The sequence below is a fragment of the Ammospiza caudacuta genome, chromosome Z (assembly GCF_027887145.1).
Source record: "Ammospiza caudacuta isolate bAmmCau1 chromosome Z, bAmmCau1.pri, whole genome shotgun sequence".
Lineage (NCBI taxonomy): Eukaryota > Metazoa > Chordata > Aves > Passeriformes > Passerellidae > Ammospiza > Ammospiza caudacuta.
The window spans coordinates 85,363,956-85,387,326 of NC_080632.1; the positions used below are offsets into that span (position 1 = coordinate 85,363,956).

Below are 23,371 nucleotides of genomic sequence, written 5' to 3' on the forward strand. Positions count from 1 at the left end.
TCAGGGCTTTTCTCCCTTCCTCCCTCCTCAGGTTCCCCCCCACCTGCCCTTCAAAGCTGCTGCAGTGGCTGAGGAGGGGGTGCAGCCCCAGGACTCTCTCTTTGCAAACTGAGGAGCACCAAAGACAGAGCTCTCAGGCACTTCCCAAAGTTTTTAGTTTAAGGCCAGTGCAGAAAGAGGCAGCCCAGGAATCTCTTTTCCCTTGGTTTCCACACATTTGGGCACACCTCTCTTTATCTTCTCCAGCTTGTGACCAACAACATCTCTGAAAACACTGTATACCTGTTCATTAACCTAAGTAAGGGTTAGGCAATACACAGAATCTGATAATGTCAGATTGTCAAAAAGGTGATAAAGAGGAGCAATCCGAGGGTATTGGCTTGTGAAGAAGCTTGTCCAGGAGGATGGAAATGGGAGAAGAAGAGGGATTTTCTCACTCTGCACAACTCCCTGACAGGAGGTTGGAGCCAGGTGGCGATTGGGCTCTTCTCATGGGGAACAAGGGACAGCAAGACAGGAAACAGCCTCAAGGTGCACCAGGGAAGATTTACTCTGGATATTGGGAAAAATTTATTCCCAGAAAGGGTTGTCCAGCCCTGGCAGAGCTGCCCAGGGCAGTAGAAAAGTCCCCATTCCTGTAGATTTAAAAGCCATGTGGATGTGGCACTTGGGGACATGGGTCAGTGATGGCATTGGCAGTGCTGGGCGAATGGTTGGACTCTATGGTCTTGGAGTTCTTTTTCAACCTAAACAATCCCAGAAACAATTCTATGATGAGGAGGGTTCAAGGAAGAAGACCTGGGAGTTGATTGTGTAGCAAAGAGAATAAAACATATCCTGTAAATTTTGAAGGAGGAAACAAGATGAGCAGTGGGATCACCATGACCGATCTTGGCATTAGGAGCCACCTGAGGAGTGGGCAGACCTGAGGGGAGATAAAAGCTGACATCCCTTTGGAATAAGGGGAAAGAGTCCAGGTCTTCTGCAATGCAGCTACTGCTCCAATTCTGAGCTGGCCCTGAAGAGGTGATTTTCTTTTGAACCTCCCCAGAGCCAGATTCATCCCTGTTGCTATAGCCAGCATCTGAAAGCAGGACTGAGGGACACTTTCTAATGTGGACAGGACCAAGGTGACCAATCTGACTGCACTGTGTTAGTCTTGTTCACATGAACAGCAGAAAATCCTATCATCGAACTTGATTTTTTAACATGATTCAGAGATTTGCACTGAGAGGCATTTTGCTTGCCTTAATTGTACTGGCTCCTGGCATTTCTTTCTTCCAGGATTAAGGGACTGACAAAATTGTTCCTTGTCCGTGTTTGGCAACAACACTTTTTATTTTAAAATACTACGCCCACTTTCCACTCCTGTCCCTGTGATCCCTCAAAACAGAAGTACACAGGAAAACACGAAGCCCTCCCCCCAAAAGTAATTATTTCAGAGCCTTATCATCAACATTTGAAGAACACAACATGATAACACGCGTTTGTTGTCCCCAGATCCCCAGGCTCCAGCAAGTTTAGAGCGCATTTCTCTTCAGGGAGCAGTTTTTCACTGTTAATCACACTTTGTACACAGGAGATGCAATCTGGGAGATGAAAATGGTGGCTCCTGGGGATGTGCAGGGATTTCAGAGCCTACCTTGCCATTTGGCAGCAGCCTCCGGATCGTCACACGGTCCAAGTGCCACCCCGAGTTCAGCCCTCCGCCGTTGTGTCCGATGCGGATCTTTTCAATAATGTCACCAACGTCCTCCAGCTGCAGAGAAACAAACAAACAAACTAACTAACTAACTAACTAACTAACAAACAAGCACCAAACCTGTCAGAACTCAGGACATTCCTCTGACTGCTCGAGACCCTGGCAGGGGGCTCAGAGACCTTGGCACAGAGTCAAAAACACCTGTGCCTTCGATTTTAACCCATGGAAACAATTACCAACTTTGTGGAAAGAGTTACAAGCCACAAGGGTTTGAGTAGAATGATAGTTAATTTATCACAGGGTGAAAAAGTATAATTTGGGGGTTTTTAGAATAGGGGTTCAAGAGGCAAGATGGAGGAATCTGGGCATGTCCAGTCTTTCTCCTTCTTCTTCTTATCCTTCATCTTCTGCTGTGAAGGTGACACTTCTGGATTGGTTTAGAGTAGAAACAGAGTGTCTAACATATGTTATAGGTATTGGAAAATTATTGTAAATAAAGTACACATAGTTTTCAGTATAAAATGCTAACACCACCCCAAGGGTGGTCACTGGGTCTCAACCCAACCTGCTGGACAGACCTCAGCTGGTCAGAAAGAGAATGTATTAAATAAGAGAAAATAAACAACCTTGAGAACCAGAGAACCAGAGCTGAGGAATCCTGACTTCTTCTTCAGTCACGGGGCTGGGAAAAAAGACTCTTTAATACCTCCGGAGCCATTTCAGTAACACAACAAACCCGAGACAAAACCAAACAAGCAGAACCCCCAAAAAATTTAAAAAAGGGAAATATTACAGTGTGAACAACTGGTGGCTTTTCAGACACCACTTCTCTACCTTATTTCATATTTTTCTAGGCTGTTTGAAGTCCCAAGGGAGAAAATGTTAGTGCTGATATATCGTAGAATTATAAAGTAAAATCCTAGAATAGGTTTGGTTCAAAGGGATCATAAAGATCAGTCAGTTCCACCCTCCTACGATGGGCAGGGACACCTTCCATTAGACCAGGGGGTTCCAAACCCTATCCTTCAACACTTCCAGGGATGGAGCAACCACAGCTTCTCTGCAAAACCTGTGCCAGGGCTCCATCACCCTCACAGGGCAGAATTCCTTCCTAATATCCCATCTAACTCTGCCCTCTGTCAGTTTAATACCATTGACCCTTGTTCTATCTGCCTATATAAAGAGCGCAATACCCTCTTTTTTTAAGTCCCTTTTAGGCCCTGGCAGGAGCTCTGAGGTGTCCCTGGAGCTTCTCTGGTGCAGCTGAACAGCCCCAGCTGTGCCAGGCTGGCTCCAGAGCAGAGGGGCTCCAGCCCTGGCAGCAGCTCCGTGGCCTCCTCTGGAGTTATGCCCTAATTTGCATTTTGGCTAAAAGTTTTCCCTGGACTTCTGCTCCAAAATGGAGAGAACCTTGCTCTGCACAAATCACCCACCATATGAGAAAGGCCTGGCTGCACAGCAGCAATCCTTCATCTCAGGCTTCTCCGCATGAGTGGGAATGAAGGCTTGGAAATTGTCCCTGTACTTGGCACTGGTGAGGCAGCACCTTGAGCACTATGTCCAGTTCTGGATCCCTCAATTCAACGAGGACACTGAGGGGCTGGAGCGACGGGATAACACTGGGGAGGGGCGAGGGGAGGGACCATCCCTGGGGCAGACCACCAGGGGTACAGAGACCAGGGGGGTGAGGGAGGAACCATGTGAGGGGGAATATACCATCCACGTGACCCAATAACATATTTTCCCAACACTCAGTGAAAACAACTAAATAACTGTTTAGTGCAATACCACAGTCCAGGGCAGGGAACGGAGCTGGGGAAGGGGCTGGAGCACAGGTCTGATGAGGAGAGGCTGAGGGAGCTGGGAAGGGGCTGAGCCTGGAGCAAAGGAGGCTCAGGGGGGCCCTTGTGGCTCTGCACAGCTCCTGGCAATGACAGGAGGGGACAGCCGGGGGGGGTCGGGCTGTGCTCCAGGGAACAGGGACAGGACGAGGACACAGTCCTAGGCTGTGGGGAGGTTTAGTTTGGACATTTGGAACAAATTTGTCACAGAAAGAATGATTAGACATTGAAATGGGCTGCCCAGGGAGGTGGTATAGCCGCTGTCCCTGAAGGCATTAAGGGAATGAGGGGATGTGGCCCTCAGTGCTCTGCTCTGGTGACCAGGCCAGACCTGATGATCTCAGAAGTCTTTTCCAGCCTAATTGATTCTGTGATTCTATGAAACTGCAGTGCAGCTGCATCTTAAACTGCTTTTTTAAAATCACTTTCTTTTTTAAACACTTGTGTGCACTCTCTTAAAACTGGAAGAATAACTTTGAGGTTAAAGTTCTATACAAACAGCCTGGCACTTTATATTATCTCCTCTTCTGCCACAGAATCCCAATGTCATTCTGAGAAAGCGAACAGGATGATTATCTTACAAAGTTGCTACTGGGTTTTTATGCCTCACCTTATTAATTGAGTAATTTGTTACTAGTGCATTACTTTTAACTCCCTTCCCTTTCAAAGGCTTGAACAGAAAAAATTGAAATTTGCTCCTAAGTATTAGCTTTTGGTTATTCCAGTGCAAACTTTTGTGTAGCTGGCCTTCAAATATCCAAGGCTGGCTTCAGACCTTTGCATGTAGAACACTGAGCTGTCCTTCTGTCCTTGGGGCCTCAGAGTCTGATTTTCTTGGATAGAAAAATGGAACATATCCATTTGCACCACTGGAGACTGCTCCCTTCTCTCCCCAGCCATACAGAAGCAAAGACAGCAATAGTTTTAGAAGGCTCCATAGGTGAGTGGGTCTGCACTACCCAAGGAATCCACACTCTGAACAAACTGGGTTTGACTCCAGCAGCCCTGCTCCAACTTCAGACAGCATAAGATTCACCACAAAATAATTAAACTATCCAAACTCATTTCTAAAACTCACACACATACATACAAGTATGCATTAGGGAAAAATTATTTTTCCTCTTTTGTCCTGTCCAAATACTCATCTTTCACTGAGACTTTTAATCAATAGGTAGCAATAAAATGATGCTTGAGCAGTCAAGATCCATGTTAAAGAAGAAGTGGGCTTTGCCCTGCTCCAGGCATCTCCAGCAAATCATCACTTGGAAGCATAGCAAAGAGCAGTCTCTAATCTTTTGTGCCTCTTTTGCAAAATACAAAATGATAGAGGAAGCTAGAACCACAAAGCAAACAGACAATTCCCAGTTTGCGTTTTCTGAAACCCCTCAAATTGTTTTCAAGGTCTGTTGAAGTCCAAATTATGGCCCTACACAAGCAGGTGAAAGAAAAATATATTTTGCTTTGTTCCCATCTCCTGCAGAAAGAGGAACTGGTGAAGTGAGAATGAAGTTTGGGGACAGGTTAATGTGATGTTATAAATTGGTAGAACACACTGCATTTTCTCTCACTTAATCTAAGAAGAGTACTGATGCTTCAGATTCCACCAAAATTGAAATAAATCTTATGTAATAAAGACTTAAGCAGAACACTCGGTTTAAGATTTATACCTGTGGATTAATGCAACCTCTACTATGAAAAATTGTGTGGAAACTCCACTGAAATAAGTCTTATTCTTTGTTTTAAAGGAATCACACTGGGGATTTATTTTATGATTCATGACATGCAACAACAATGTGGGCTGCAAGTATTTTAAGAATTGGTTTAAAATTTCCCTTCAATTACAAAAACAAACCAGACTCAAAATAGAGAGAAGATGTAAAAACCTCTGTGAAGTCAGTGTTGGTGCTGTAGCAAGGAAGAAGGGAAGGGAAGGGCATGGAGCACCATCAACAGGATAAGCCAGAGCAGGTCTGGCTGTGTTTTTTGCCTCTTACAAATCCTCAGCAATAGGAATATACTGTGAATAGGAATTGCTTAAAACTGTGGATGTAAATGAGCTCACTCTTTGATGTGCACTGGTTTACTATTTGCATACAGTTGTGCAAACACTTCAGGAAATACTTGGTGAGATCTTTCAAAAAGTTAGCCCGGGTATTCAAAAATCACAATGTCTACAGCAAAGAAATGATTTCTCTGCCTGAGGATACAGAAGGAAAAGCATTATGCTTTTAAGTATTGCAAACTGCAAGAGAATCACAGAATCATAGGGACCCACAATGATCACCAGTCCAGCTCCTGCCCTCCACAGACCCCCAGCAATCCCACCCTGTGCATCCCTGGCAGTGCTGTCCAAAGGCTCCTGGAGCTCTGGCAGCCTCAGGGCTGTGCCCATCCCTGGGGAGCCTGGGCAGTGCCAGCACCCTCTGGGGAAGAGCCTTTCCCTGATACCAAACCTAAACTGTTTCCTCAATCCTGTCTGCCCAAGAGAGTGCAGGGATCAGTGTCTGCCCTTCCTCTTCCCCTCATGAGCATGCTGGAATTGTGGTGGTTTCTCCCTTCAGTCTCCTCCAGCTGAGCAGACCCAGTGCCCTCAGCTGCTCCTCACACAGCTTCCCCTCAAGGCCCATCACCTCCATGTGCATCTTTGGATGCTCTCTAACAGTTTAATGACTTTTTTTATATTGTGGCACCCAAAAGTGCCCTCAGCACTCGAGGTGAGGCTGCCCCAGCCCAGAGCAGAGCAGCAGAGACTGAGCTGGGTGAGTCCAGTGAGGAGCAGAGCAGTGGTGACACATCCTGGTCAGGATTTCCACTCTCACTGTCATTTTGGAAATGACCTCTGGCCCTTCCTGAGCCTGGAAACTCATCCTTGGTGCCAATGGAGGTGAGGAGGAGGAAGAGGCAGGGGCTGACATGACCTTCCTCATTTTGTGACCTCCCATATCTTTGCAAGACTCATCTCAGGCATTATTAAAGCACTTTCTGTTGATTAGATAAATTTGATGGTTTCACAGTACAAGAATAGAGAGGACTGAAGGTGTCTATTGCTGACCGCTGCATGTTCCCCAATGCCCCCCATGCTTCAATCTTACCTCCACGATGAACTGATTCACTGAATTCCTTTCAAAATACATCCTTTGCTCTCTCTTGTTGAGGCACAGGGATTTTTGCTGAGTGCAAATCCCATCACTTCCATAAAGAACAATGAAGACATCTGCATCTGTGCCAGCTCCAAAAATATCACTGGTGTACACTGTGATCTCGTAAGGAACAACTGGTTTAGGAAATGACAGAAAACAGAAACAAGCCAAAAGGAGTTAGAAGCCAGCATAGCAATGCCCCTAAGGAAAAAAAAAATTAGTGAAACAAAAAATGAGTTATAAATCTCAACAGCGAAAGAGGAGAGGGTACCAATCATACACTTGTGGTCAGTTAAATTATCAAGTTGGTCCATCCTATGAGAATACAAAGGAATTCCCTTTCATAAGGAAATTCCTTTTCTTTATAAAGCAAATTGACCTTGATATGAGTTGATGTAATGAGTTTTTAGGTTAATCATATGACATTCAGTATACTTGCCATCCAAAGTTACTGAAACAAGATTTATTTCAACAGCTCAAGAGTTAAAGCAGAACATGAATTTGCAAATTGTTGAGCATTTAAGAAGATGGATGAAGTTAAGACAACTGGAGGCAGTGAAAAATATTCAGGATAGTCTTATTGACAAAAACGTCCTAATATTTCCATTACTAAACACATGACAAAAATCCATCACAAGAAAGTTAATAATTCCTCTGTTCCATTTTTCACTTGGTACCACCCTCCCTGAAACTCTGAGTCAAACAGGTTAAATTACAACTCAGAACCATGGTGAATGCAGAACAGTAATGTTCAATACCATAAATACTCCCCTATTCTTTTCCTGTAGTTTCTCCAGAATGTCCCATGACCTCAGGATGTGCTGCCTCCTTTTGTTCTATTCTATCTTCACAGCTTCTCAGTCCTGAGTCCTGCTGGAGTATGACTCAGACTTGCTCAGGAATGAGGCTGACCCAGGGATATGGGAACAGGGGCTCTGCTCCTGGCTCTGCTATGGGCTTGCTGAATATATCCTCAGTTTTCAAGGTGAGATGGTGTTCAGCTCACAGAGTAAGAAACAGGTTTAGATGCCTGCTCATCAAGGTGTGTGCATCTCCAGATGTCAGCAATAAAGTCAATAAAGTGCAGAAACACTTAATCAAGGAACAAAGGCACTTTCCTTGGGATTAGCTGAATCACTCCCCAAATCCATGATCAAATAACCATGATGGCAATTCAGACATTCCACTGTCATGAGCACATGTGGTGTCAGGTGTGCCAAACTGTATCCTGTCCCAAACTGTGTCCTGTCCCAAACTCCTTTAAATCCTTTCTGAAATCAAAGCACCACATAAGGCTTGGGCATCACTGAACAGCTCTGCAGGGACCTCTCCTGCCTCAGGAAGTGGCTTTCCCTCAGTGCCACTACCCACAGGCACAGCCTTCAACACCAGGATTCTGCCACGATATGCTCCTGGCCATCTCTCTCCCATGCATCCCTAAAAAACTTCCATTCTTTCCCATCCCTCACTACAGTCTTGTCAGCTTGTCATTCTCACCCTCCTACTCTGCCACATCTTCAGTAGTTTTTGATCTTTACATTACAGCAGCTTGCACTGTGTTTCAGAGTCAGCATCTCTGTTAGGGTAGGGAGAAATCTCTCAGCACCACCTCTATTACTGTTGGAGTAACTCTGATTATCCATATAAGACACTAATCATCCATTAAAAGCTCAGGCTCTCTAAATACAGCTCTCAGGAGGCCACAGATGAAGAAGTTTTCTTCTACAGAGAGTCAGCCTGGAGATACTCAATATTCTTCCTGCCCAACCCAATGAAATCTGCTCTGCTGTGCTGCAAGTAAACTGGAATAGTTTCTCCAGAATGTAAGAAGAGGGGAAAAAAATCCTGCATACCAAAAATCACACACTATGCATTATGAATTAAAAATTATCCTCTCTGCTGAAGGCTGTAGCACTTGCTCTTGTTGCTTGAATATTAACATCAGCTTAGAACTGAATCAGCAAAGCAGCGCCCTAACAAGGTCACCAACAGCACAACTTTCAGCTGTCAGATGCCCAATTCATTTACATGGCACTTTTAAAGCTGTATCCCCACAGGGATGATTTTAATTGGACTGTGGATGACATGTTTTCATCGTGAAACAATTCTGGCACGAGTCATCATAAAACAAATCAAGCCAGTTGAGTTACCTCTGGCAAACTGAAACCCACAGGTTAATTGCTAGGAAACCAGAATGTAGTAAACAGCACAGTGGGGATGGTTCAAATGGTGAAAAAGCCTAAGCTGACAGCGGGCCTGGTGCAAAATGTTTGCCAGAGAGTCCTGACTGCTTCCAAAGGCTGGATGTGGACTGCTGACAAAAATCAGGATAACACGAACTATGTGCTCAAAGGCACAGCATGCCAGAAGCTCCTACATCGTTAAAATATTCAGTATTAATAAATTATATAGTCAACATCTGCATCAAAATATGTATTGATTGGGATAACATGGAAAAAACAGAAGGGATGCATGTATTGAGTCTCTGAGGTACAGTCACTCCTGTAAAAGGTATCACTTCATCTATTAATCAGTTTATTTTTTCTGATACAAAGAAATGGAATACTGCATCCAGCTCTGGGGTGCCCAGCTTAAAGAGGACATGGAGCTGCTGGAGGGAGTCCAGAGGAGACAATGGAGTGCTCCAAGAGCTTGAGCTCTGGAGCCAGCCTGGCCCAGCTGGGGCTGTTCAGCTGCACCAGAGAAGCTCCAGGGACACCTCAGAGCCCCTGCCAGGGCCTCCAGGGGCTCCAGGAGAGCTGCACAGCCCCTGGGGACAAGGCAGGCAGGGACAGCACCCAGGCAATGGCTCCCACTGCCAGAGGGCAGGCACAGATTTTGGCACATTGGGAATTAGGAATTGCTGGCTGGGAGGGTGGGCAGGCCCTGGCCCAGGGTGCCCAGAGCAGCTGTGGCTGCCCCTGGATCCCTGGCAGTGCCCCAGGCCAGGCTGGATGGGGCTTGGAGCAGCCTGGGACAGTGGGAGGTGTCCCTGCCCATGGCAGTGGTGGCACTGGATGATCTTTAAGGTCCATTTCAATTCTGTGAATTTACTTTGTCTTCCATTGGACTGACAAAAGTGCAGAAGGGAGCAAAGGGAACCCTTTCTTCTGCTCCAGAGAGTTTGGATAAAGAAGGTTAGACATGAGAAATAAAAATACCTTGATCAAAGAATAGGTGAAGCACAAAGACATGACAATGGCAGATCTTCAGAGAAGAAATTATTTCAACTTACAGGCTGCAGGGATCTGAACAGGGGAGGGACCTTCAACATCAACCTCTGTCTTCATAGCAAAAAAGAAGGAGGCAAAACAGCTGATGGCCTTCCTTGTGGTTATTCCTACAACTACTTATGAAAAAGGAAACTGAGGCAGAGAAAGGGAGTTTGGGCAGCTCTAAATTTTGATATCTAAATAAAGAACTTCAGGCAATAAGGCTTTTGATACCTTCAGTGCATACACTGGGGATGAGAGGGGAAACTGCCTTGGTGTGAAATTTTTTAGCTCTTCTTGTGAATGACCAGGGAAGAACCTGTCAGGCAATCAACTCCCAGGTGTCAGACCTCATCCCTCATCATTGTGGCATCCAACCCAATGTTAGGAAAAGGTAGTTCTGACAGTACCCTGACGGTAAGCAAAATTCATCAGCCACTTGAAATGAAGCAGATCAGAGAGGGACAAGTCAAATACAGTCCCAGGGCTGAACTCTGCACACTGTCAAAGATGCTTAAGAAAGGGAAGCAATGAGAAGGGAGAGGGCTAAAAAGTAGGCAAAATATTGCATTTATTTCAAGAAAACCATGGTGTCTGATACTCAGTATTATGCAAGCAGGAAAAGAAGTTTCCAGAACTAAAGAGTTTGAGTTGCCATAGCAGACTTGAGTTTATACTTAGAAGGAGCTGAGTACGGGTAGTGTTTACCCAAAAAATTAATTTGGAGGGGAGTGAAGAGTAAGGAAAAATTGGAGAACGCTAAAAAAGGCAGACTGGTGCAACGCTTTTAGAAAAGCACCGCACTAAAGAAACTCTGGAAGAGGGTCTTTCAGCAAGAGAAGAGTGTGCAATGCCAAAGACACTGGAAGAACTGAGACTTGGAAGCAAGACCACAGTGTCTGCTTTGGCACCAGAAATGGCAATATTAGAATGGAGCAAGATCAAAGGGAAACTGGAGACAAGAAAGACAGCTTGGAATGAGCAGAGGACTTGGAGGGGATGGGGAAATAGGAAGAAAAAGACAATCATCCGCATCCACATGACTTCTAATTATTCTCTGATTTGGCAAACGCAGTAAATGTTAATCTAGAGCACCCAGTGGAACCTTCTTGTAGTAATTTGAATAGCTGGCATGAGATCTACTTTTAAATTTCCCAAAGCCAGTTCGAGGGAGAGGTGAAACCTATAAAACTGCATGAGATAGTGAGATTTTAATCTTCTGTAATGACGGGTGTATCCTGGGGAAATGGCATTCTGCTCACATGGGATGTACTCCACTGTCTGCAGTTCTGCAGGGAAGATGATTCTCTCAACGGCTCCGTCATCCTCAGATTTATCCAGCCAGCGGCCACAGGGAAACTTGAGGCACTGTCCCAGGGATGGGGCATCAATCTCCACCCATTCCAGAAACCAGCCAGTTGAATTACCTGTGGTGCAAAGATAACAGTGAATAACCCACCAAGCCTTTGCAGACAACAGCAAATGAATCACTGCACACCAGACCGCCGAGAAATAAATCTTTCTGTCTCTTGCCAAAGGGAATGTAGAATATATGGCTTAAAGATCATTGGATGAAATTGCCCAGGATTGAGGTAAAATGCTTCACATTTCTATAAGTGTCAGGCTAAAGATGTACACGTGGAAATGCTAATTACTCATCACTTTTATCAATTGGCCTCTGTAATAATACAGAGCAGTTATCAATAAACCTGTCATTTAATGACCCATAGGGGAAGAGATCCATGCATAGCTCCACTGCCTTCCTTGTTTGTAGCAGATACACAGAATTCTGTCTAAAAAGCAGCCAAGACTTTATGATCAAAATACCACCAAAAACTTAATAAAGAAGTGAAACAAGCCTATGGGTCCCATGCAATAAAAAAAAAAAATATGGGGTTTGGTGGTATCTGTGAAATCTCACTAAAGATGTGGCTGTAGAACTATAAAGACTTGCAGAGGGAGAGGATGCAAAGCTGCAAGTTGGCACCACTGAGCTCCTAATGTCACATGGGAATGGAATCAGCATCAAAGTTAGTAGCAGCAGCAGCCAAAGTGACAGCAAGGATCTGTCACCAAAAGGTAAATTACGTTTGGGGTCTTGGAGGCAGGTTATTTTATACAGCAACGCACTCTGTGCACTAGAAACACTGCATTACAGTGCAGATTATCTTACCTTTATTGTCATGGCCTATCTTGATTTTTTTCAGGTCTCCAATGTCCACAGACTCCACTGTAAACTCATCTACCTTCCCACGCTCAAATTTGTTCTTGTTAAACTTTGAGGCCTTTAGGCTGACTATCCCTGTTGTGGCGATGCAAAAGGACATTGTTCAGCATGTGAAACAAATCCTCTGGGAATGTCAACAGTGGGACGAGGGAAGGGGCTGAAATGCAAAAATTGGCTTTTCATCTCAAGATCTGAGCTTTGTCCCTCCCTCTGAGCCCAAGTCTGTATCAACACCCAAAATATACAGAATTCCTCCCTTGAATGATCCTCTGGCAGTGCAACAGGGACGATGTTGTCGTGCTGTGCTCGCAGCTAAAGAAATCAGTGCTACCCATCAGTTCCCTGTCACTCTCACAGGCATCCCAGCCGCTGCACACACAGCTCAGCTGCTTCCAAGAGGATTTGCTCATCAGCTGATTAAATACTTCTGGGCCACTCAAAGAGGCAGAGGAGGGTTGGGTTTCAGGAGCATGCTGATTCATTGCTGAGGAAAGCAAATCATCCAGTGCATTCACTGCTCAATAATGTAGTCCCAGTCAACTGTGCTGTTTCTATAATTGAAATTAAAACCTTTAGACCAGCAGCTGGTGCAAATCAGCATCGCAAAGCTTGGCAGTGATTTACAGCAGCTGGTGCTGTGCTCCAAGTTACCACGACGTGAGCACCGACTGCGAGAACACAAAGTCACTATAAAAGGAGTGAGAAATGGGTATTGGGGAAATGAAAAGAAACCAAGACCTGTCTTTTCAGGTGTCAGACAGAGAGCTGCTTTCCTTAACCATCATTTGAAGCCATACCTGTATCATCTTTACTTCCATAGAGTATGATGAAAACGTTGGCATCTGTCCCAGCATTCTTCTTGTCCCCCGTTTTCACTTTCACTGAGTATGTAGTGGATTTAGCTGCCAGATAAAATATCTTAATTTAAGAGTGTGATGTCCAACCAGGAGTTAACTCTACTCTTGCTTGCATAAATGTGTGCTTGGTTTGAGTTTTGTTTTGACTGATCACAGCCATGCTGTAATCTCTAATTCCTATCCTATGCTCTGGTAGCCCTTGAGGTGAGTTGGGTTGTCTGGTTCCAGAATTTTCTACTGCCCCAGTCACTCAGCACATTGCCTGCATATCTACAGATAAGAAATGTGCTCAAGCCTTCCCATTTGCTTCCTGGGAACCTCTAACCCTCCTCAAAGCTGCCTCTGACTGCAATATTTCAATTAAAAAATCCACCTACCCCCCCCCCCCCTTTATTTAATTTGTATCAAATAATACATGTGCATATAACACATACTGGAAATTGTGTACATTGACATATACAGTTCATATTCACAAGAACACCTTTCAGAACAGCATTAGTAGGGATGTTTCTACTGCACCATCATCTAGAAAGTAAACTAATAAAAAAATCTCATGGAAAAGTCTAATATGGTGTTCACTCAGCTGCTATACTCAAGATTTCCAAAATGGAATGCTTCCTCCCTAGCTGGACATATCTTTCCAAAAGAAAAAAGTTAAAATATTGGGCACTCAGCAGCTTGCTGAGTGTGTCTCAGTGACCCAGGAATATGTCACTGCTCTGTGGTAACAATGCAAATTTATATACAAATGAGGCAAAGTTGTTTTGGAGGACAACAGACACAAGCAGGAAGATGGAGAATGAGACAAATTTGGGTCCCTTCTCTTTCGCTGGGTATGTTTCCTCTCTGCTCAGTTTTATGTTGGAACATTTAACCATTATAGTCCATGATGTGAAATAAATGAGATTTATTCCTTAGATATTAGCAACCAATATGCATTTTAGTTCAAAAACAAGGACTGAACCTATTACCCATCTTCCAAGCTTTGTCACTTGGGGTCCAATCTTGCAAGATGATTAAAGCAACTAAAAATGAGGAGGGTCCACTCCTCACAGTTTGACACACACTTGACACTTCATTCAAGACTGAAAATTTCATTTTGGGGCAAAATTACTCCCAGTGCGTAACTGCTACTGCTCACTGCTAATGCCCTCAGCAGCACTAACAACCTGGTTTCTTTCCAACCCCACACTGGAAGAAATTCAAGGCCAACATATACATTGCACCTTTCTGTTCCAGGCCCAAAGTTGCAGGGGACTGGCCCTCATTTTCCGAATCTTTCTTTACAAATGCTTCATCCACTGGGACCAGCTCCCTGGCAATCTGACCGTCATCTTCCTCCACTGCCAACCACCGCTGGCATGGAAAATAATACCTACAAAACGACAGCAGCACCCGGTACTTACACAGGACTTCACAGGCTTTAAAAATATAAACAAGCACAGATCAGAGGCTACTTGAAGGAAAAAACAAAAAACCCCAACAAGATTACTCAAGGCTGAGCAATACATATGTTTTCATCCTTGAGATCTGGTGTTGTGGGAGCTGAATCCATAAATAGGTTAGGGAGCACATACTGCTAAGTGCTGTTTCTGGGCTGCCAGCCCCACATGGTTGATTCATTTTAATTTCACTCCCAGAAAGAGTTCAGTAACTTGAAGGACCTCCAGACTCCCAGGCATTTTATGTTTATGAAGACTGAACCCATCTTGTCCTGAAGAGTGGTCCCACCCATCAGAGCATTGTGCAACTTTTAAGCGTGTGATTTCCAGCAAGTTCCAGCTCGAAGGCAAGCCTATATTTCATGTTTTGAACAGCCCGTTCTTTGCTCATCCAGCTGTCTGTGGAAATCATGAGAGTTTGCTTAGATCAGAATTTGCTTTTGGCCCAGATCTTTGCATTAAGTAGAAAGGGCAAACAAAACTCAGAGACTTCCAAAGTGAGGCCTAGAAGGGAAAAGCTTGAGTGGAGCCTCTGCTCCAGGAGGGAGAGATGAGCCCGTCCCATGAGGAGAAACAGAAAAAAGCTGAGGCTGCCTTCCAAACACTGCTGGTTCCCAAATTACAGAGGTGCTGGGACAGCAAACCCCGCCATGGGGACCCCAGAATGGCCCCACACTCTGGGCCCACGAGGCTCCCAAAGGATGGCAATTCCCTGAGGAGCTCCAACAAGGCCCTCCTGCATCTCCTCTGCCTCCCCAAGGCTCTGCAGGCCCCTGAGAACACAGCCCCTTTTCCAACCCCATGGAAAGGGCACAACAGGCTCCTCACGTGGTGCTCTCCTTGAGGTCAGTAATCTCCACCCTCTCCAGGAACCAGCTGGGTCTGGTACCAGTGTTATCGTGGCGGATCCGCAGCTTCTTCAGCTCACCCAGGTCGATGGCTTTGATGGTGAACACGTCTACCTGCACAGGAGGCAAGAGGCAAATGACTGTGTTTCCAAGAAAGGAGGAAAGAAATGGCCAAGGGTAATCATCTTTTTTGCCATTAAAACATAGCTATTTGTAAGTTCTCTTTGTACTCTTTGTGTGGATGTACGAAAATAACTACAGAGCTCTGAGGTCTCCCATTAACACACTCATGTTTGGCTCCTACAAGGCAGTAACAGCCCTGGAGCTGCTCCCCCCTTCATTCCTCTCTTTACCTCGTCCCATTTTCAGCTTCCTGTAAGTTTAACACCTCTCTGCTAAATATCATTACTTTCAGGCTTAGCATTTTCCCACAGATTGAATCTGGAACCAGACAAAAACCATGTTGACTCCATGGAAATTCTCCTGCTCACCTCTGTGTAGAATCTTCCAATATCCACAGTTGGAAGGGATCCACAAGGATCACTGAGTCCAACTCCTGGCTCTGCATGGGACAGCGCCAAAATACAGCCCATATGCTTTATTTAAAATATTTCAGAATTTCTTCCTTTTGTCATTTACCACAATCAAGAGGATCATTTATTAACTGTGTTAGTGTGACAGGATGGCCCTTGTTATCATAACAGTTTAAACATCTTAATGTGATTAATATGTTGGTAGACTTTGGGTTTGTACTCGCCAAAGTAAGGAGCATTACATTTGCAGCTTGGAGCTCTTCCCACTGAATGAAGAACCATGTGCAGGTTGCAGTTTCACCAGTGCCAAGCTCATAAATCACAGCTAACAGCTTATTTAACAACCTTAGGGCTCTTTTTTTTTTGTGGTTGCAAGTTTTCCACAGCTGTTTTTTGTTTCTATAATTTTTTGTTCTTCAGAATTGCTCCTTGAAAAACTCCTGGCTATAACAGTAGATTTTTGTTAATTGTTCATAAACTTTTTATAGCAAATACTCAACATACAAGAGATGATGTTTAATTGGATTGGATTATAATGTAATTACAGCACACTGTGTAATATTGCTTTTATTCCCTGGCTGGTTGGGTAGAACATTTAGAATAGTTTTTGCATCTAAATATCTACATGCTTGAACTTCCCCAAAAATACTCTCCAACATTAATTCAAAGTTTGTAAGTTTTAAGTATTCCTGAAAGGAGGCATTATTACCAGAATGCTTACAGGAAGCAGATGCAGAAAGTGGCTCCAACATGGAATTGGTGTTCAGCGTATTATTCAAACAAATCTCCCTTGTAAAATGTTTTGAGGCATTTTGCTTTATATAATACATTTCAGAAATAAAGCATTTTTGAAAGAAGTGAGAAGAAAGTGTATCGAACGGCCAGCACATCAACCGAGAGAGCCCTGCCAGGCTCCTTCTCGCTTGAGTGAGTGGAGTTCATGCATTACCTGTCCTTTCTCAAACTTGTTGAGGTTATTTGACCTTTTCAGCTGGCGCTCACCCGTGTCTCCTCTTTCCATGCCATAGATGCTCAGGAAGACATTAGCATCTGTCCCAGCCCCCCACACAGTCCCAGTGAGGACGCGGACTTCATACGTATTTTCTGCAAGTAAAATAGCAAAGGCAGGTCAGAAGGACCCCTGAAATGGCCGTATTTCATCAAACCTGTGGCTCACCACAAAAGTATGTAACCCCTGAAATGCCAGCACAGAAAGAGTTTGCCTGAAGTTTGTTGGCATCTATATTAAAACATGAGCAGCTCTGCCTTCCTCCAGCCCCTCTCCTTGGCCATAACAGCAGTTACATCTTGCTAAACCCTCAGTTGCAGTGGGACCTTCTGGGACCGATGATCCAGATGACCTTTGATGAATCCTGTGGAAGTCCTTTAGGATATTCCAATTTCAGGCTGTCTCCTCTGTGCTCTGCCTTAGTTTACCCACCATCCTCTTCCTCCCTAGCTTGACCCACCACAGATCCAGTGCATGCCTGGGGCAGCAGGGTGGTTTTGGGGGATAAATGGTCCTGCCAAGTGTGGTTATCATCCTTCATGGAGAGGCTGGATGGATACACACACCCACACACACCCACAGACACTCTTACAGATTTCCTGTGGTATTTATTTACCCTCCAGGTCAGATTCTCCATCAGGCACCAGCTCCACCACGAGCTCCTTATCCCCTTCGTCCTTAGCCAGCCAGCGGTGTGCCACAAACGTATAGACATCCATTCCTTCTCCCTCCTTGGTCTCCTCATTCTCCACATCAGACTTCTTCTTCGTGTCTTCATCAGAGTCCTTTGTTTTGGCGGCCAGGCGCTTCAGCGTGACGCTCTCCAGGAACCAGCCGTCCCCAATGCCTGTCCCGTCGTGGCCTATGCGGATCTTGTAAATCTTGCCAACATCTGCAGCCTCTCTCTGCCACCCAGGGAAAGTCAGCACCCAGAGGGATAGAAGACAATCTTAATTTCATAAAGCACGTTCTTAAAAAGGAGAAGCACGGCCTCCGTCACACAAAATATCTAAGCAGGGACAAAATCAATTTCCTAATGCAAGTTTACACTTTCCACCCTGCTTTACTCTTTCATACTTCCCATCAGCAAATCTCATCTGAGCAGATTAAGCTGAAGACATTCAGAGCAGCCATGGTGAGGAGAGGAGCTAAATCCATATTTATTGGGCTCCCTACTTCCTCATTGCTCTCCTTACCTGTATTGTCTCCGTGTTGTCGCTAAAGATGAATATATGATAATACCACACCATGTTTTTACAGATTCTCAGCACATGAGGCATTTTGAAAATTAATAATAAGATGCCTTTCATACTCAGCACAGGATATGAACCCAGCAAGAAGCAATAATGGTGTAGTGAAAAGGCAGTTAACTCATTTAACACGATCTCTGACACAGACTGTGGGTTTGGAGTGCCCTTCTCCCTCCTTCTCATCTGCAAAATTAGAGAAGTATTTCCTCACTGTTCTGGTGAGCAGAGAAGATACAATCACTGGTGGTTACAGTGCTTCAGTGGCAGAAGGCTGATCAGTAAGAAGATTTACATCCCTCCAGTCAGCACAGCAGACACAAAACCTTCTTGGTTTAGATTATCTGTCTGGATTACTACCTAATGAAGTTGGATAGAAGATCGTACTCCACACAATCCTTTAACAGCCCATGACTTGTTTCTGATGATTGCTTATGCCGTTATGCAGTGTTTATGTTATAAAACTTGCAAACATTTGCTTCAGGCTGAAATCTGGCACTTGGCATGTAAGGTTTTAGTCTAGAAGCATTTTGTAGATTAAAACAAAATCAATTGCACACAAGATGCTTATCAGAAAACTGAAATTGATCCTGCTGTCCTGACATAAAGAATGTATCTATCCTAACACGGATTTACTCTTAGATTTACTGTAATCATCCTGCATGCCTTGTCCATGACTGATGGCATTTCCTATTATCACGTTGCTCACAGAATCTTATTTTTGCCTGTGTCTTTTTGTAAACATTCATATAGTGAAAGAGATAGACGATCTATTTATTAATGCTCTAGAGCTTCTGCCTTGTATGCTTATAAAAAAAATTCACAGAAATGGGCATAATTTTCAAATCTGGCAATAAATATCAGAGAGAGGATATAAGCAAAGCTATGTAAACAGAGCACTGTACATATGGCTTTATTATAAATCTTATATTGGCTAATAGCTCTTACTCATAAATTTTAGAAAGCTTATTTCCTTTAAAATCAGAGAAACCTAATCTTAAAATTATAGAGAGTTTTTAAAAAGCAAACATTTATAAGGTACTATTCATTTCAAATCCCCAAAAACTCATTAAAAATAGATAAACATCAGTAACTCCATTCGGTAAAGCAAGAAAATGATGCAGGAGGAGTTGAACTGATCTCAAAAACACACAGTATAAAACTGGTGAAACTGTGGACAAAGGCACCTCCATTTGGCCACTGACAGCAGGAAGGATATCCCAGTCTTGATGATTCAGGGCAGCTTCAGCAATTAGCTGCAAGCTTAACTGTGCTGAGATGGATCCAGCCTCTGTGGGGCTGCAAATTCTCAGGAATACTTAGGCACTGCTGTAAGCACATGTGGCAGATGTGCCTTAAATCCTGCTCCCACCTGCACTCCCTGCTTCACTGTCCAGAAGTTGGTCTGTCCTTCCCCACAGAAGGATGTGGCTCTGACAGAGCACCCTGTCTTTGCTCTGATCCCACATCAGGGCAGGCGCTAGGACCATTCCTGTCCTGCAAACTGTGGTTCCTCTGGGCAGAAACCCCAAGCTAACAAGGCAGAAGGGAACATTGGTCCCAAAGGAGAGGATCCTGACCATGTTGTGATCCATGCTTGCTGGGCAGCCTCATCAACCCAGGATTATCTTGCTGGATTATCCAAGTCCTGGCTCACTCCCTAGAGTTAAGTTGGAGGTTCCTCACCCCTCTAAACACTCCCTTTGCTGCTGGGCTGCTCAGAAAGAGGTGTGGGCTCTGCAGTATAAACCTGAATTTTTAAAAAGCTCTGAATTCTGACCATCCTGATACCTGGAGGACTGAGCTGTGCACACAGTCCTTGAGTGTCAGGGCTGTGCAGTGTCTGCTGGGACAGTGTTACAGGCACTGTAAAATCCATGGGGCATTCACACATTCTCAGGAATTACAGCTGCAAACCTCTGCAGGGCTGACATCTGTACCCGTAGTTAATGGTGTGTGTGACCACAGGCAAACCTGGGATTCCTTATATTCTCATACAAAGGTGTTTTATCTTTCCCCCAGCTACACAATGAGAATTCGCAATAACACACCGCCCAAAGTTTGGGCAACGTGCTATTGCCAGGTCCAAAGTTTGAAGTCTTTTAAAATCCTTTTGAAAGTATATATAAACAAATGCTGCTATTTGATAATAAATTTCAATGACATCTTTGCTAGTAAAAAAGCCTTCCAAAACTATGGATAGAGGACAGTAGACACTGCCAGACCTGCAATTTTCTTGAAAAGAATTCTTTTCAAAAATTTTCTTTTTTTTTGTGTAGTTGGGCCAGTTACTCTGTTGATGTCTCAACTTTGGCTGATAATTTCTTTCCCCTTTTAGAAGTGGCAGTGACAGCCTCCATCATACCTTGAAGATATCTGTGGCTCCCCTTTCAAAGTTGTTGGATCTGTTGTCCAAGATGATCAATTCTGTTTTGCCAGTCTCGCCATAAATCTGCATGAAGACTTTGGCGTTGGTGCCTGCGGCTCGCACATTTCCAGTGACTACAGACACCTCATAGTTTATCACTGCTCCAAAAATAAAGCAATTAAATCAGCAGAGAAACCCAGATAACAACATTCCTGGGGGCTCAGGTTCAAAATTAAATTACCTTGTCTTAACAAATGTCCACGTAGCCGACCATTTGCTCTTATCCAAACTAAATGTGAGATAACAGAACTCTTCACTGAGGACTAACCTAATAGTTTTCCTTTCACAAGTGTTAGCCAGTGTCAGGGGGGTGCAAAACACAGCCTTAAAAGGGAATTTTGTTTCAGGACTATCTATAGAATGGTTGAATGATCTCCTTAGCACAGTGCAAAGGAGGGAGGTACAGAGAGCAGGGGAAAACCACAGCATTCTTTCTCAGGACCCAACAGCAGATTTTAACTGCAGCCTTAAAATAAAATGGGTCTACTGATAGAAGTCAAGTGGCCAGTAGGGATTTGGCACTTAGTTATCAAACAGCTTCTCCTTTCCAGGAAACAGTAATAAAGACAGGATGGGACATGTGCTGGTGCATAAAGAGAAATAAGGACTGGGGCAGATAAATGTAGAAAAGAGAAGAACCCACTGATATTGCAGTGAAGAAGCACATTGTCTTGTGCTGTGTTGTGCTGCCCAGGTGTAAATTTTTCATATGGTCTCAGGAAATGGAGATGAAAATCTCTGTAATGTTTTTCCACCTCTTTTCAGAAAACATGAGGAGAATATTTTACTTTCCTCACAAATATAAGCCCATAGGAATGGTAATTATTTTGGTTTTGATGTCTAAGACAGTGGTGACCTTGCCCTGAAGGATGGGAGCACTACACATTTAGCCCTAGCTTCAAAGCAGCATGTGTTCTCTTACATTTTTCAATAGGCAAAATCTCACTTGGGTAGACCTCCACCTCCACCCTGCCATCAGCCTCATCCTTGTCCAGCCAGCGGTTGCAGGGGAACATGTACTGCCTTCCCTGGACTGGAACTGTGATCTGGACACTGGCCAGGAACCAGCCGGACCGCAGACCCACGTTATCGTGCCCAATCAGAATTCGGTTGATCTTTGGAAAAAGCACACAAAAACCCAGAGAGCAGGGAAAAACCAACACAACGGAATTTGCTTAATGTAAAACAGTCTCCTTACCCTGGCACGGTGTTCTCCCACCGTGTTTGTGTAAATAGTTTATATATGTATTTAACTGCAGACTTAAAACACTCCTCGCATGCCAGCATACGCAATACACTGGTGTAAAATCTATGTAAAATGTGTCTCTTAATACCCAGTGTGAATGTCAAAGGCTCTTTCATCACCTTCAATATGGAGTGTTATTTTGCTCCTGAATTCAGGCACTTGCACAAAGTATAGAGCCACCTGCAATTGATTCTTACCTTTCCAATATCCATCATATCTAGAGTAAACTCATCCACTCGACTACGTTCAAAATAATTGCCTAGATCATTATCAGAGACTAAGAGAAACTCTTTGCTGGAGTCTGCTTTTTCACCGTAGAGTTTGATGAAAACCCTGGAATCTGAGCTGGCACCGGGGATATCTCCTGTCTTCACGCTGATGTGATAACTGACATCTGGAGAAAGATTGATGCACAAAACACAGGTGAGTGGCACTGCCAGTGCCCAGCCAGGCATTGGGCTTCTAGCAGCTGACAGGGTTGGAAGGCTCCAGATACAGACACAGAAAGGACCTTGCCATCCATTCATGTGTCCAGAATCTTAGGGACACGCTGGAGAAGCTGCCAGACCTTGGAGTTATTCACCAAAAAAAGAAGAGATCCACTAGGTACACTGGTAAGCATAAAACATTCTGTATGCCTCCCTCTCACTGTTAGATGATTACCCAAGGCATAAAATTGCACTTAGGCAAATGGGATTATTTCACCATTTTTATACTTAACAATTTAATTCAATAACTTTGACCTTCTTTTTATTTATTTTTTTTTAAACACAACAACCTGCACTGTGCAAGCACCATTTTCTAGGGAAAATTGTAGCATTGGAGCCCTGGTTCTCCAGAAAAGGACAATATAATATTTTTGGTTATTTTCTTCAGAGAGTGCCATTATTTGACGGCATTTACTCTACAACAGTGGCAATTCAAGATCCTTCAGGGAAAGATATAAAAGAAAGCAGTTATTAAACATATCACAACTTTAAAAACCTTTTCTTTCTACATATATAATGTTGCAATTATGTTCTTTTCCCATTTATAAACTAGAATTTAAGAGTCAGAGGCATTTCTCTCAGCATGACCTACTGCAACTTCTTGCATAAGAATGGCAAAAAAGGCCCAGTAGATTTACTGGGAACTGACAAGAATTATTAAAAAGAATAAAACAAATCAACACATCCATGTACAACTCAAACCCAGACCTTTTTTCCCAAGCTAAACTCACTTTTCAGCAGTGGTGACTCCCCAGCAGGCACTAATTCTCGGACAATCTGACCATCATCCTCATTTTTGTCAAGCCATCTGGTTTACAAACAGAAGTAAGTTATCTTTGAATAATTAGCACCTGTTAGACCTTTCAAAATCTACATTGGCTTCACACATAGCCCATATCCATAGTCAAAAATAGATTTTTAGAGGGCTCTATATCTCTGTTATCTTTGCAGGGACTTGACCAGACCATACGGCAGCCGCATTTTAAATCTCCATTTTCCCAAGAAGAGGGACTGTGAGAGCTCTGCTCGCAGTAAACAAGCATCTGCTGTGATGTCCATCTGTCTGAAAAGCACAAACTCCACTACCACAAGTTATTCCTCTGAACGAGCAGTCTTAGTGTCCTGAAAGATTTGACTTTCATTGACCAGAA

The 23,371-nt window shown here is 43.9% G+C and overlaps 1 protein-coding gene across 1 annotated transcript in view; it reads right to left on the reverse strand.

Annotated features, from left to right (window-relative positions):
- The window catches only part of LOXHD1 (lipoxygenase homology PLAT domains 1), a 79,757-nt gene extending 57,810 nt beyond the window's left edge, over nucleotides 1–21,947 (reverse strand). The window contains exons 1-11 of the mRNA XM_058824078.1: nucleotides 21,930–21,947; nucleotides 21,409–21,601; nucleotides 20,424–20,584; nucleotides 17,428–17,716; nucleotides 16,752–16,906; nucleotides 15,250–15,383; nucleotides 14,206–14,354; nucleotides 12,920–13,024; nucleotides 12,069–12,197; nucleotides 6,636–6,817; nucleotides 1,643–1,759 (exon numbers count right to left, since the gene is read on the reverse strand). Coding sequence (XP_058680061.1) covers nucleotides 1,643–1,759; nucleotides 6,636–6,817; nucleotides 12,069–12,197; nucleotides 12,920–13,024; nucleotides 14,206–14,354; nucleotides 15,250–15,383; nucleotides 16,752–16,906; nucleotides 17,428–17,716; nucleotides 20,424–20,584; nucleotides 21,409–21,601; nucleotides 21,930–21,947 — 1,632 coding nt within the window. The remainder of the gene's footprint in view (nucleotides 1–1,642; nucleotides 1,760–6,635; nucleotides 6,818–12,068; nucleotides 12,198–12,919; nucleotides 13,025–14,205; nucleotides 14,355–15,249; nucleotides 15,384–16,751; nucleotides 16,907–17,427; nucleotides 17,717–20,423; nucleotides 20,585–21,408; nucleotides 21,602–21,929) is intronic.
- Between the last annotated feature and the right edge of the window lie 1,424 nt (nucleotides 21,948–23,371).